The sequence below is a fragment of the Nelusetta ayraudi genome, unplaced genomic scaffold, assembly GCF_046127955.1.
Source record: "Nelusetta ayraudi isolate G7.1 ecotype Tasmania unplaced genomic scaffold, CSIRO-AGI_Nayr_v1 ptg000002l, whole genome shotgun sequence".
Taxonomy (NCBI): Eukaryota; Metazoa; Chordata; class Actinopteri; order Tetraodontiformes; family Monacanthidae; genus Nelusetta; species Nelusetta ayraudi.
This window is the reverse complement of record NW_027466052.1, coordinates 927,501-943,039: the sequence shown is the minus strand read 5'-3', so window position 1 is coordinate 943,039 and position 15,539 is coordinate 927,501. Positions and strand designations below refer to the sequence as shown.

At 46.7% G+C, this 15,539-nt stretch overlaps 1 protein-coding gene across 6 annotated transcripts in view; it reads left to right on the top strand.

The window, feature by feature from the left end:
* akap13 (A-kinase anchoring protein 13) overlaps nucleotides 1–15,539 on the top strand; it is a 111,179-nt gene that overhangs the window by 32,969 nt on the left and 62,671 nt on the right. For all 6 annotated transcript variants that reach the window (XM_076031066.1, XM_076030896.1, XM_076031230.1 and 3 more), the window contains exons 4-8: nucleotides 2,690–2,853; nucleotides 3,386–3,557; nucleotides 10,000–10,183; nucleotides 11,478–11,673; nucleotides 11,880–14,007. In XM_076031066.1, coding sequence (XP_075887181.1) covers nucleotides 2,690–2,853; nucleotides 3,386–3,557; nucleotides 10,000–10,183; nucleotides 11,478–11,673; nucleotides 11,880–14,007 — 2,844 coding nt within the window. The remainder of the gene's footprint in view (nucleotides 1–2,689; nucleotides 2,854–3,385; nucleotides 3,558–9,999; nucleotides 10,184–11,477; nucleotides 11,674–11,879; nucleotides 14,008–15,539) is intronic.

The following is a 15,539-nucleotide window of genomic DNA, read 5'->3' as shown; positions in this document are numbered from 1 at the left end:
AGCTCTCTCCGTCTATGTCAATGGCCCATACAACAGCCACTTCAGGGGGCATGTGAACCTCGGTAGCGGTCGAGTTTAACTTGATGTCAAGTGTCCCAGGAGTATTTAAAAAATAAATAAATAAAAATAATAATAATTAAAAAAAAAACCCACACATTTTATTCTATTTCATCATGGACCTCCTTGCTTGGAGGCTACGGTGGATCTTTAGGCGGGAGACGTGGTTCCTAACCTCGCAGTTACAGAGCAATTTTTGGACCACCGAGTTGTCCGGATGCTTGCATGACACCTCACAAGCTCTGCGGCAGGTTGCCTTCCCTCTTCTGCTGCCGTTTTACATTGCAGTCCATTGTCCCATTGCAGAATTCAATTGTTTCACTCTGTGGGACTCCCAAAGGGTTATTTGAGCTAAGCCTCCATTGACATTGTTGCATGGTCAATTAGTAAAATTTCAATGTCGGGTGACCTTTTCCTTTCAGTGAGGGAGCCTTCTGAAGGACAGCATTGTGATGAATTTTCATATTTTTCCAACTGATTTTGGCTGACTGCATAAATATGCACCTATATATTTTTCGCCTAATTGAGGAGAGGTCTCGGGTACAGTTAGCACATTGTGATGGCTACCATTACCACAATGCCCTCTGACATGTGCAGATTGACAATCTCTTTAATGAGGGTCGTTCCTGAGCCAAAAAAAGAACATGATTGCACCGTATGCTCGTCGCTGGAACATTCTTTCATTTCTGCCAGCCTGCGCTCTCTGAATAGCAATTTCTTATTCGGAAACATTTTACTGCCTCATTCTTGTGTTTGTCCAAATAGTAGCAAACATTGTGGATTTTGCTGTAAAACTTTAATTCTCACAGTACCAGCTGGCTTATTTTTTATTTGCAGCCCTAAAAAATACAAACAGAGCAAGTGAAAAAAAAATAAAAAATTGCATGAATAACATCAGATACGGTGTGTTGTTCCCCGGCAGCAGCGGGTGCTATCGAGGGTCACATCCACTTGATTTGTTTTCACCAAGTGGAATGACAAGGCGTCCTGCATCCCCTTTGCGAATGACTTGGCACTTTGGCGGGAAATTAAATTGATGCAGAAGGCCGTGTAATGTGGTGCAAATTAGAGGCTGGGATGTCAGCACTGTATGCATTTACAAGGCAGCCATGCAAGAGCCTTTTATTCCCCCTTTAGCTGTGTTGTGACATCAGCCGTGTGCGGACCGCCGTCCTCTTGTTTTGTTGTGACAGCTTAAAATTCCTCTGCATCATTTTCTAATTAATTTCCTGGTGGGTCATTTTTTTTTTTTCCTCTTCTTGCTCCTGAATACTTATTAGTGAAACAAACTGTGATGCGTTTCATCATAAAGACATTATTTCTAGGCCTTAATTTACTAATTGTGATGAAATCAACTGTGCCTGTCCTCCCAGTATTGTAGCGATTTAATATTATGGACGCAGACACAATTTGCTCTTGTTGACACGCAACGATCTCTGTGAGTGTGAGCAGCTTTCACAAGCTGCACATTAAAAAGAAAACATTGGATGTGTATATCTGTATATCAGCCTTTACTGTCTTGAGTGTCTTCAGCAGTTTTCAACCCCCCCCCCCCTTTAATACATAATATTATCCTGAAAGTGTTGCTAAATGCTCTGTGTTGTCAAATGTTACTGAGTTAGTCTCACTGAATTAAGAGTTACTGACTTGTACTCAACTTACTGTATCTCATCAAGCGTGGTCCATCTTTTCAGATCCATTGAAATGAACAACCATTTGCATCGCAACTCGCTAACCTTAGCAGCCGCCTTTTTCAGTCAGTGTGAGGAAGAAAAGTGCTGACTGAGCGTCTAAGTCAGTCAGTTTTGTTGTGAGACTGCAGTTATCCTCAAGCCGTGTTGCAGAGTAATCTATTACTAAGTAATCCACTACTGTAATTAAACTACTTTTTTCGTGATCATGAAATGTAACAGGATTACTGTGGTAAAACTGGTACTTTATCAAGTAACGATTCCATTACTTTTCCGAAATATTTTGCAAGCTTAGAATATCTTATTATCCACAAAATGTCTGAAATGTAGAAAAGCAACCGAAAACAATGACGTCGCAGACTGATGATGCAGCCGTGCATGCAAACGTCATCGATGTGTCACGACGCACCAAAACAAGCACGGCGGCGGCAAAAGGAAAAAAAAAAAAAATAGCGATTGTGTTTGCTGGAAATACAAACATTATTTTGAGTTCATCTCGTCTAAATCTAAGAAAATTGTGGTTCACTGTACGTTATGTGCAGGAAACAAGATGTTCACAACTGTTACTTTATCTTTTTTTTTTTTTTTAAACTAATTAGTAATTGATTACTTATGAAACAAAGTAGTTAAAGAAGTAATTAGATGACATTTTTAAAAGAGTAATCATTAATCAGTAGTTGGATTACTTTTATGGAGTAATCCCAACAACACTGTCCCCGAGTCAAGCGGAAGCTGTCGGTGCACAATTATGTAAATTATAAAGTAAAAAAAAAAAGAACAACCTAGGAAACATCCTCGCCGTTATCACATGGCAGGGTTTGACAGAGGCTGGATGTCAGTCTTCTGTTTGACACGGTTAAAAAGGCAGAGGATTATACTCATCCTCTCCCCTCTGCTTTCAGTTGCTTGACTCTCTTTCTCTGTGCTTTGTCATCTTGCAGCCCACGACTGCTGTGAGGTTGTGTCGGTCACCTTGTGTGCGGTCAGCAGAGATGTCCCCGGGGACCCCGAAGACCAAAAGTCCAGCTTGGGTCGCGTGGCTTCGTTGGCAGAACATCGATTCAGCTTTGTCCAGGATTTGGCTTTCGACATGGCCCAGTTCCTGGTGAGCGAGACGACGCCGGAGGAGGTTTTTAACCGGCCGTGATGGAGAAGAAAAATAAAATGGTCACGGCCGTTGCAGCGATTTAGATAAAGGATGGTGGCTGTTGACATGTTAACTAGGTGTGATGTGTCACAGCCTTTTTTTTTTTTTTTTTTTTTATCCCCAGGAAAACCATGTGACAGGAACTCAGGGTAGAATTGGTTTTTGACAGAGAGAACGTAATAGCGCTCACGCTTTTTTTTTTTTCTTCCTTCTCTTTAAGCCCAAGTATGCTTTGTTTTTGTCAACATGGTAGAATCCCAAATTGTGCTCTGTTGTGATAAGTGCTTGTGGAAGTGTACTTCCCACATTTTACATTTCAGGCATTTGGGGTAATGCTCTTATGCTGAGCGTCTTAAAGCGAATGCTTCCAGTAAACTAAGCCCCGAGTCCTCCTCCTCCTCCTCCACCTCCTCCTACTCATCCTCCTCCTCCTCCTCCTCCTCCTCCTCCATAGAAACTTGACTCGTCTCTGTAATCACCCTCTGCGCAGGTGAGCACGGCAGGCCGGTCCGACGGCCTGGACAGGGCGCTGCTGTTGGACGAGTGTCAGATTCCCTTGCAGGAGTGCGAGCGCCTGGACGATAGTCTGGCGCTGGCCCTCCACCATCTTCCGCTGCCTCCGGGATGGAGCTTGCTGGGGAGGAGAGGAGCCAACAGCACTGGTGAGACTGGAGGGCATTGTAATTAAATCTGGGTCTTAGGAGGGTCCTGCTCTGTTCTTTAGTCAGCGAGCGACTCGGAGTGAGATTGATTTGATGGAGGATTTAATGGAGATTGGTGATGCAAAATTGATTTTATGCAGCACTTGCTTGCGGCTTCAAATTTGCCTCTTTTTTTTCAATAAAGCCTTAGTGTGTTGTTGAAAGTGGAAGATGCAATTACACGCCTCCCATCAAACCCATATTTCTTAAAACAGCGAAGCATTTGATGACTATATCTTCATCGTATTACTGGGACTGCAGCTGAGGTTTTTTCAGCGCGGCTCCATTGTATTCTTCTGCTCCTTAATTGTCCATAGATGAGTCCAAGTAAGGCTCTATTATATTGGATGTTTAGAGCAAAGTTACACCATGACTCTTCGTACGCTTTTAGCTCTTTGTGGACGCAGGTTTTGTTGACAGTTTCTCCTCCACACAACCATTTTGAACTTGAATGGATGGAAGGAATTCCATCCAATAGAAACAACGCGTCACGTGGCCACATACCAGAAGTTTTTCTTATTTCTAAGAAGAAAGAAGCAGTTGAATAAAACACACAACCGTTTCCATACTCCTCGTGTGGTTTCATCTAAAACAGTCTGGTTTGGCTCGACACAGTAGGATTCACGATAATAATGCTAAGAATTATAACACATTTTATTTATAGAGCGCTTTTCGAAGTCCTCAAAGACACTTTACAATAAAAGAAAAGGTTTAAAAAAAAAAGTTAAAATACGTCCGAATAATTTGGCTGATGTGTTAATCTTGTGTGTTTTTAGCCAAATTGTGCTGAGTCATCCTGCATATCCTTTTTTTTTTGTACTGTAGTGTCAAAAATAACTGGAACAAACAGCTATTGCAAACATAGGCTGCTGTGTCACAGCGTGTCATGCTGATTTTGCTACAGCGAGTCATTACAGTCGATAACTCTGCTGGAATATCCATCACACCTTTCGGAAATTTTGGATACCGGTTCATGATAATAGAATACCGTATGACAGGAGTCACCAACCTTTTCGAACCTGAGAGCTACTTCATGGATACCGATCCATATGAAGGGCAAGCAGTGTGCTGCACTCTTCCGAAATAACACATTTTCTCAGTTTGCCCTTAGTTATATTTTATTATTAATGATACTCGTCTGTGTGAAGACATTCATTTCTGACCATGATTATCAACAATGACTTAACAAGGTTGGATACAGATAACATCAATATTCAAGACTTTATTTCTATTAATCAGAGTTCACAGAGTTCGCCTAAACTTCTCAAGACTTCATGCATAATAAAATACATATCATTTTATTTTTTAAGATATCCTTTTCGAATGCACATAAATGCAAGTGTGATTCCAACAGAATAGCAGCAGAATAGTTATATTTTTAGTATTTTTAGAACAGGCTCGCGGCGACTCTTGTGGTCCCTCGAGGTGACACGGTGCCCGTGGGCACTGCGTTGGCACTGTGACCCCTGCTGTATGCTTGTCCCCTGTTGTGGCCGCTGTTATTGTCCACAGCCACGTGGCATCAGAGATTGTCACCAGAGGTGGAAACCACAAAGATGTGAGTCGTCCATGGGTGAAATACGGCTCTGCTGTAAACAGTCCCTCAAGGATCCATTTTCATGTATCTCGCACAAAAAGCCATCTCTGAAAACGTGCCCCTCAAATGCGAGTTTGATGTGAGCACATCGCGCATCACGCATCGCGCCTTAGTCATCATTGCTTATATTAACAGAAAAGCATGAACAAAAAAACAAGTCCGTATATGGACTGAACTCTGATCAAATGGAGCTGTGTGTTCCTATCGCTGCTGCAGCCTGGCCAAACCACATTTTGGTTTATATTAAAACAATCACAAAATAAATTTCAGTCTCTCCTTCTTAAAAAAAAATAAAAAAATGAATCCCATTTTTCGTTGGCTTCCTGGTGGTTTTCTTCCAATGACTTTTATCAGTCAAAGGAAGCCAAGCGGGCTGTTGTGGGAGAAAAAAAGGCCCTGCTAGGTAATTGCTCTCTGTGAAGCAGCGTAAACAAGACGCCTGGGAGTAGTTAGAGCGCGGCCTCTCTGCCTCTGGCTATTGTTAAGATAATAGCTTATGATTTAACTTGGACGTGGTTATTAGACCAAAGCAGCAAATTCAGTTAGATATCTGACGAAAACAAACGCTGAACCGCGAGTGAGAATTTAAGTCAACGCATTGCCCATGATGTTTAATTCACCTGATGTGGTTCACAGCCTGAAAAGAGAAGCTATCACATTAAAACTGCCACTTCCAACCACCAATTAGCCAAGTTCTGTTGTATGGTTTGTGTTGGTAACAGCAGAACAAACTGCCCATTAATACATATATATATATATATATATAGGTTTGGGTGCGCAGACCAGGGTAGCTTGCTGTCAAGCTTTGGAGGGGGGAAGGAACACTGAGAAACGCTGCAATCTAAAATATAACCACTTGATGTCGCTGTTTCTTCTTCAAACTCTCCAAGTATTACACACTTAACCTTTAAGAAAAAAAAAAAAAAGAGGAGCGGAAGGGAAACATTCATACCACCCCTGTCTCTCTGTCTTTCTTGCTCTCTCTCACTCTCTCCCTCTCTCTCTCTCACATACACACACGCACACTCACACACAAAGATGTGGCAGTTTTTTTCCCCCCGCATTGAAGTCAGTTGTCATGTTGTTGATGTTGAAGGCGTCTCCCCGCTGCGGTGACTGATGTTTGCTCTAATAGGCGCCGCTTCACAACATGTCACCGCTTGAGACGCCCAGCCACAGAAATAAATAAATAAATAAAACCTACTGGGAGAAGAAGGGGGAGCACTGCAGCCTCGCTCTCCATTTATCAGATCTGTCACATGATGGATAGCGAGGGACTATAGGTGGTGGCGACGGCGTTTTATCTCAGTCCTCCCTAGCGCTGTGGACACACAGCAGTCACGGGTTTCACATCAGTGCAAATGGAGGGAAATGAATGTGGACGATGGCGGGGGGGGGGGAAATGAGCGGGAGTGCATTATATAAAAACGTCAGTGGTTTTTGATAAGATTTGAAAGGTTTTAAATCATTTGACACGACGGCGCTTTTTCCTAAAAGCTGTCAGGAAGTCAGAAGTGTCAATCTTTTAAAAATGCAGCTGTATAGGTACACGCACCAATAGGTTTTCACAGCCACCCTCGTATTTCGCAATTACTGCCAACTACACAATGCAGTTGACGGCGACAGAGCTGTCATTAATTTTAATCCCAAGAAAATGGAAGGTGATAATGGTGGAGCGTGAAAAGCTTGGCTAATCACCTCATTCCTCAACTCGCGCTGCTGGGATGATGTATGGATTTCTTCATGCTGTGATAGCTGTGACCGCAGGTGTTGTGCTTTTCCGTCTTTGTATGTCCATAAGCTCTTATATATGAGCAATTGTGTTTGTTTTACCCTTATTTTTTTGTTTGTGTTGTTTGTTTTGATAAATGTTCACTTGCACCCCAAAATGATACAATTTCAATTTGGTCGCGGGAGGTTCAAAGTCAACAACATCTCTGTACTTATCGAGACTTCAAAACAAGTTTAAACATTGCACACTGGGGGATAACTTTCTTGCTGAGTTTTATTTGCGCGAACGACGCAGTTTGCTTCTTCGGGTTCTTCTCTGCGCTTGTGTCACAGGGCCGTGGACAGCGAGCCAGCTTCATGGCTCCGACAAAGATTCCTGCTGATGGACACTGAGGCATTTCTTCTTTCTTTCCGTTTCTTTTGGCCGCGTCACAGCAGCGATTCCTTCACTAGAGCAAATGGCTTCATGCAACTAGCTGATCCTCTTGTTGGCCTAGAGCTGTTAACGGCCAGTTTTGTACGTAAACCGCCGTCAAACACAGCAGTGAAGCATTTCCTGATGCTGTTTGGCACCTGGCTCTCTAGTCTGGCCCGGCTTGGCCAAGTGGAGCGTTAAATATGACCAATTAGTTTTAAATTCATCAGGGCAAACGGGGGCGGAGTGGCTTGCGGTAAATGGAGTGAAACCTCTCATCAGCAGACACAACCGACCCTTTAGGCATCGCCTGCTGGTTAATGTTCTGCTGCTCACAACAAAATGTGTTATGTCCATCTTTGTTCAATCTGTTAGCATTTCCACTCCCTTCCCCCGACATTTCTAACTGAAAATAGACTTATGATGCTCTGTGACGTCCTAAAAAGTGCTCCCCCCCCCCTTTCTGCTTGCGTTGCCCAAAGAAATGCCCTGGCAAACAATGATGGAGCCCCCCCTTTTAGCAAGCACGCACGCACAAACAATGGAAACTTATCAGGGAAATCTTGACTTCAGCCAAGACATTTTATTATGTCGTGCTGTTATAAATGAACAAATGTCCGGCTGGTTTGATAAACTGAAGCATTTTGTGCACGCTGGAGTACACAGGATTGTATTACAAGACAGCCTGGTGTTGAAATGGGTATTTTCACACCACCACACCACAGAACCCGCTGACGTGTAGATTTTTCTTAGCAGTTATGGCTTAATTCTGCATCAATAATCAGCAAGTTTAAGCTTTCTAACAGGTCGACCGTGTGTTCAAATTGGCACGCAATACTAGGGCTGACACCCTTATCGCAGGATGTCCTCTTAAAAATGATAACAGAAATGGGCCAGTGCTCAGACAGTAAAAGATACTAATGATAACTGAGGGGATGGTCCAACTTCAGACCAGCCAGCTATGTTTTAATGATCTCTGCCAGTGAATGCAAAGACAGATTAAATTGCTTAGATTCAACTTGAGACAAGAATATGTTTTAACTATCCAACGGACTTCTCTGGTTGTGCTGCCGAAGTGTGTGTGTGTGTGTGTGTGTGTGTGTGTGTGTGTGTGTGTGTGTGTGTGTGTGTGTGTGTGTGTGTGTGTGTGTGTGTGTGTGTGTCCATCCATGATTATCTTTGTGGCTGGGTGAATGGGAGGATTCAAAAAAACTGACTCAAATGTCATTACGCACGCTAATTAATGAAGAGGCTGCTGATATACCAGGGGTGGGCAATGAGGGTTGTCACTGTCACGCAGTCAAAATAGTCTCATTTAGCATATTTGGCTTGATGAATATGTAGGTACGGGCGTTTCTGACAGAATGTGCAGAATAATGGATTATGGGGGAAAAAAAGAGTGATTTACCAAGGTTGAGACTGATTGTGGCTGTTGTTTTTGTGTTTTTTGTCAGCACTTTTAAAAGGAAGGCAAAACGCTGGCTACACAAGGATCAACCAATGCTGACCTGGTTGATCTGATTGAGTCATCTGTTTCAAAGCCATTTGTCATGAGGCCTTTGATAGTCCAATAGCCTAAGCATTTTTTTTTTGTGTGTGTGTATGTGTATAAACACACACACAAAAATTCTATATGTATGTATGTATGTACGTATGTATGTATATTTATGTATATTATTTAATATATATACACACACACACGCACGCACACACACACACATTATATATAATATAATGTATATATATATATACATATACATATATATGTATATATATATGTATATGTATATATATATATATATATATATATATATATATATATATTTGTTCATAGTGCTCTTTAAAATGACAAACACACAAACACACACTTTAAAAAAAAGAATTAACCGCAGTGTGTTGTGTGTGTGTGTGTATGTGTCTGTCCTCACACTGTATGTATATCATGTATCTCACACAATGAAATAATTAAGGGGTTTAAATCCCTCATGCCAGTCACGTCTGCAGTCAGTCCAGACTCAGCGCTGACCAGCGCTGACTGGATAGAACGAGCGCATCAAAGGCCGCAGTTGTCACCTCCTGTGACACTGTACAGTCCTGGTCACAGTTGCGCGGCTGCAATCATGTCGCTCGCAGTGGCTCCGATGTCTCTTATTCTCCCTGGTTGGAAAGCGGGAGCGGGCGCAACGTCCCCATTTAATTTGGGTGGTCTCGACCACCGCTGCGCATCTTGGCAATTATGCGTGCAACACGCAAACCAACATGATGCGCGCTCGAGTCTATAAGCGTGCGCTTGCAGCTCAGCGCCCCTTACTTTGGGTCTGAGTAAATCATGCCCTTGTAACGCTTCGACTGATATATGGGGCCAATTATGGCATCACATCGCACATGCAAGTCAGTCTGCTGAAACCTCAGTTCCGAAAGGTCGTATAATTCTGAAAAAAAAATAACCCTGCTCGTTTAGGAAAGTGTTGCACCAATTTGCGAGTGAGCTGTCTTTTACGAAGGTTTGCCAAATCCCATTTCCTAACCTCGGCCCGTCCCTCTGTGTGAGGAACTGAAACCGAGCATGTACGGCGCGGGGGCCAGCGCCCTGCGTCGCACCCTGTTGTCTTCGTCGGATCCATCCGTCCTCTCACTCTTCTCTTCCGCCTCTTCCGCAGAAGTGAATCCCCAGGAGACCTTGCTGCATTTTGCGGCGCGGCGAGGCCTCTTTCGGGTCACGCACTTCCTGCTGCAGCAGTCGGGAGCCAGGGAAGCGCTGCGCTTGGCAAACAGGGAAGGCCACACACCCTCCAGCATCGCTGCTCTCCGGGGTCACGAGCGCCTCCACGAGCTCCTCACAAAGTAAGCACCAACTGTTGATTGTGTTAATTTGGCAAACAAAACAATGATCGATTTCTATTTGTTTTATTAAGTCTCAAACGGCAAACGGCAGAGGAACATCAGAAAAAAATGAAGTGTGACGCTGATACTGTCAGTTTTGCTGAACATTGCCCTCCTCCCAGAGTCAGTGTGTCAGAGGAGAGATAGTGCTGCCCCCCTCCCCCTCCCCCCACCCTTTCTTAGGACCGCCCCGTTCGTCTACTGTCTTCACAGAACAATAGAGACATTAGTAGCATGCCTTGTGTGTGCTTCAGTGCTTGTTTACAACATCTCACTATGTGCTACTTCAGTCCTCACACACACACACACACACACACACACACACACACACACACACACACACACACACACACACACACACTGCAGTTCTCTGCGTACTGAGTGAAATGCCCAGGGTTGCGAGCATTTGTTTGCCAGCCATCTTCCCTATTAGTGCCTGAGCCGCTGGTGAGGTCAGACTCTTTGCAGCTCATCATGGTGAATCATTAAACTGAAAAGGGGAGAGAGAGGCTGTTTTTGGTAAATGGGATGAAACACAGTTTCAGGTGGAAATGGATGATTTTTATGCTTTTGTAAGCACTCGACTTAACAGCTGCGGCGTCGTGTTTTTTTTTTATTTCCCTAAATTGGGGATTCAACAAGCTTTAAGACAACTACCACTCTGAGAATCTGTTAAGTACCAAGTGTGCGCGGACTTGGCTTTACAACTCCCTCTTTATGTGTTTGTAATTACATCTCCCTCATGGAAAGTGAAGTCACTTGCAGGCTGACTAGTGACATCAGCCTCCAGGCCTCACGGCTAAAGCAGTCCGCCCAGCATTACCAGCGATGGTCAGCCTGACTGGTACATGTCTTTCGTTTACCCACCAGCTTAATGAGCCAACACAATGCAAACACTGTTCATCCCGACACCTCTTATTCCGCAAGGGGAAGTGAAGCTTTCACACCAGCCCGATTGCATAAAAGGGGTATTGATTTACCATCCTGCAAAATAAAATTATTATTATTTTTTTTTAAGAAGTCATCGCTGTGTCTGAAACTGGACAGTTTCTGCTCACCAGGCTTCGTTACCTGCCCTATTTTTTTTGCCCGGGAAGTTGCAGCTCCATGTGTTGAATATTACTAAAAACAAAAGGTGGGGGTGGCGGTGCACTTTAGTTGACGTCACTGTGAAAACTCTCCCCTTGTAAACGGATCTGTGCCGTGTTAGCCCGTGGCGTCACTGCCGATGACCTAAGCGTTTGCGTTGCCGCAGGGCTGAGACGGACGCGGAGACGGACGGAGGCGCCGAGGTCGTCCGGCCGCTATCTGTGGACGCCCGCCTCGTTTGCCACCTCCCCAGGCTGAACACGCACACTTTGACGCTGCGCGTCCGGCCCGGCCACGATCCGCCGAGCCTTCAGAGGAGCGTCGAGCAGCTGCTGCACTTGATTCACCATCTCCAGGCCCAGGTGAGTCACGCCACGTCTGCCCTCTTGGCACGCCGCCTCCGCCCCGCCGGTTGTTGATCCTCTCCCGCCCGCCGCAGTGCTTTTAACCTTCAGACTCAGTTTGTATAACCGATGGAACTTCTTATGCAATCAGTTGATAAGCGCGCCGTCGCTTGTCTGTCGCCCTCTGTGAGGTTCAGCCCTTTTTTTTTTTCTGTATCCTGCAGGGAGTTTCTGTGCTGGAGCTTCGGTCCGATCACCTGCACACGGCTGGCGAATGCCGCGATGGTGTAGAGCCGGGGACGACTCGCGGAGAGACCTTCGAGCAGCCGGCGTCGGCGTCGCGGTGTCCGGATACAGCGGAGGAAGGCAGCCACATGGAAAACTCTTCACTGGGCAGCGGCAGCGCGGCGGCCGATTGTGAACATGGCGAAAACGGGGACGACTGCATTCTGTCTGTAGGCGCGCCAGAGTCGGACGCGAGTCTCCAGGAGCATGGCCTCGGCCCCCCAGTGGACTGGGTGTTTCCCATTCCAAACGCAGGGAGAGATTGCTTGCCAACAGGGGACGGGGTGGTGGAGGAGAAGCAGCACAAGGAGGAGGAGGAGAAAGAGGAGGAAGAGAGGGAGGGCGAGGAGGAGGAAAACCAACAGTCTCTGGGTTCCACCCAACGCCTGAGTTTGCGTAAGACGAGCGAGCCGGCTCCGAGCGAGGCAGAGGGAGAGAGCTGTCGTGTGGGAATCCTTGCACCAGTAGTCTGTGGTAAACAGGCAGAGGAAACTGATGGAGGAGGAGTGGAGGCCGTGAAGGAAGGACAGGGGGCCACGGAGGGAGAGGAAACTTTGCCGCAGGAAGCAGCCAACAGTGCGACTAATAGGAAGGAGGAGGAGGAGGAGGATACGGGCTTGGAATCAGCAGAACTGATAACGCCCATCGGAGACACGGAAGATTCGGTCATGGGACAGCCCTTGTCTTTAGAGGGCTTCGATTCAGAGAGGAAGGAGGCCTCACAAGAAGGAGAGAGGGTCGATAGTGAAGGGATAACACTGAGCCTGGAGCCGGCCGAGGGACTCTCTGCCGAAAAGGGGTTAACAGAGTGCGTATCGACCCCGGGGGACGTTCCCTGCACACCGCTGATAGACTGCGGTGATGTAATCGAGGGGCCAGAATCTGCTGTTCCGTGTCTCTTGATAGAAGGCCTCCGTGAGGGGGAACCTCCACCAGACACAAACAGCCTGGAACAAAACCAGGAAACAGCTGTTAGGGATTACGCCATAGAGCGGCAGCAGGGCTCGGCTCCAGAAACAGCCTGTCACTCCGGGAGCTGCGCTGAAGCAGCCAGCCCTGAAGAGCCGGGTGGCAAACGTGCAGCAGAGTCTTGCCACACTTTTGAAAATGAGCATTTGCCCTCCGCGGGTGGAGAAGAATGCGCGTCTGACGGCCGGCCCGCTGCTGACGCCGAGGAGGAGGCCGGGACTGAGCCTTCGTACGGAATGACGCCGAGCTGCAGGAGCAAAGCCGCGGATCAGGACCCAGAGATGACCCGTAGCCTCAGCAGCGAGGACGACGGCAGCTTCCGTTCCATCGGAAGCTCCACCACCGACGTTTTCCACCCGACTCGCGACGGCATCAGTCCCGAAGGTCAGGAGTGTCCCGGAGGCGACGCGGAGGAATGCCAATCGGAGGAACTGAGCGGCTCCGGTGTCGCCGAGGACCACGATCAGGTTTCAACCGCGAGCGAAGGTTTCCCCTCGGAGCAGGCCGACGTCGCCACAGCGGCGGAGACAGACGGCGGTAAGGGCGGCGCACACTCTGAATCCCAATGGTCAGCCTGCCTCCGGACAATGGAGGCTTTGACAGCCGAGGGGACGGGAGAGGAACTTGAGGAACTTGACCCGCAATCCAAAGAGAGCCCGTCGTTGGGCCCGGAGAGCGGCGGCACTGCAGCGGACAAGGTCAACGAGACTGAATGTGCAGAGGCCAAAGACTCCAATTCCGATGGAGAGCTTGGGCCTCGGGAGTCAGAGGTCACCGCTAGAGTTTGCGGTGATTGTCCATCCGCTGCTGAAGAACGAGGCGGTGAAGGAGACCTTCAGCCCGGAGAATCTGTCGTAGCCTCGGCCGAAACGAGCGAAGACGTCACGGAACCCGAACGGGACGATTCAAAGGTGACGGTGGAGGAAAGCCGCCAGCACGATGAGGAACTGAGACTCCCGCAGAGCGAAAGCGATGCGTCGCCACCGCCGAGCTCCAATGTGGAGAAAGGCGAGCCAGTGGAGGAATCGCGCGTTCCCGAGGAGTCGTGTCAAAATCCTCACGATGCCGTGGACGGAGCCTCGCCGGGGGAGATTCAAGGTGGGCAGACTCCACGTTGTCAGAGACTTCTCACAGACCTTCTAGTTTTTACACACAGGCGCACGGACTGCAGGGCGACACATTTGTCATCTTACCCATGAACCTCAATTAGGTGTCAACCTCGCCGAGTGATTCATGGCAGTAGCACTGCATGGGTAGATGTGTTACCGCTAGTTCGAAAGCCGCTACACACTGCGCGATTTTTGGCTGTTTCAGCGCAAATACAAAATTCAGCCACAATTGCGCCATCGTTAAATGCTAGTAGCATAGAGGCTAATTGCTAGGAGATGCTAATTGCTGGGAGAAGCGACTCAACTTCAACTTTGGGCCTCGACCAAAGTTGAAGCAGGAGTCCAAATTCTCTTCTATTCTCTTTTTTTGGAGAAATTAGGGATGCAGCGATACCATTTTCGTACGAGTACTTGCATTGCAGTACACAGCGATACCAATACGGAGTACTTAATAAGGCCATTAGACATCATGGATTTACTTCGATTTTCTTTCCACAGATTTGAACAACGTTCCTCAGCATGTTTTTCTAGAACAGCGTGATTGTCACAAGTTTCACAGCAGTACAAACACAAATTTAACAAAATTGTCATATACATACAGATATAACGGCTGTCGGTATCCTGGCGTCAGCACGCATTTTTCGAGTACAAGTAGATCACTCAACCCCCGGTATTGGTACCGATACCTGATACTAGTATCAGAATCCGCATCGGTATCGGTTTCGGTTTCGGTGCATCCCTCATAAAAATGTTTCAAACCTGAGTTATTAATATTTATTTTTGCGGTGTAGATTGATTAGCTTGGCTCCGGTCTGAGCTGAAGACGTCGCATTTCGACGAACGTTGTTGCCTGCCATTTAATCATCGCACAACCGACGTCACACTCGATGTCTCACCAAAGTTTATGTGCATCCAAGTCGCACGGTGTGACATGTGAAGGTAGTACGCCTTTGTCTGCTGTATTGGGGCCTAACGCGATGCATCGCGTCAGTAAAAGACGCGTTTATACTGGCCTCCTCGTCACTGCCAGTCGTGCTTTTTAATCACAATCTAGTCTCTTGGATTTCTTTTGTTTTGCATTAAGAGCAGCGACACTGGCACAGTACGTAAGCCGGTTTCGGGACACAGTGGCTTTATTTCATGTCCCAGAAAAAGCCGGACCGAGCTGAACTGGGTGCTGCCCTCACGAGGCCATGGGTAGTCTCATAAGACTTCTCCTTCTGTTTGAATTATATCAGCCATTACAGCACGCTGCGTGTCAGCAGGCGCAGTCACATTACTGCTCCATGTGATCGAGGCTCAGACGCACATCTTAGGAGCGCGCCGGCTTTTCTAAAACAAACACAAACAAGGCTGTTTGGAGTGCGGGGAGCCTCTCTCCTCTCTTAGCAAAGCCATCGCACTCCTCTAGGCAATTTTCTCTCATCAGGAATAATTGTGCCGGACCCCGAGTCCAATAAAGGAAGGTCAAGAGCGGGGTTTGTGCCGTGCGTCATAAGGAGAGTAGGGGTATCATTAGGA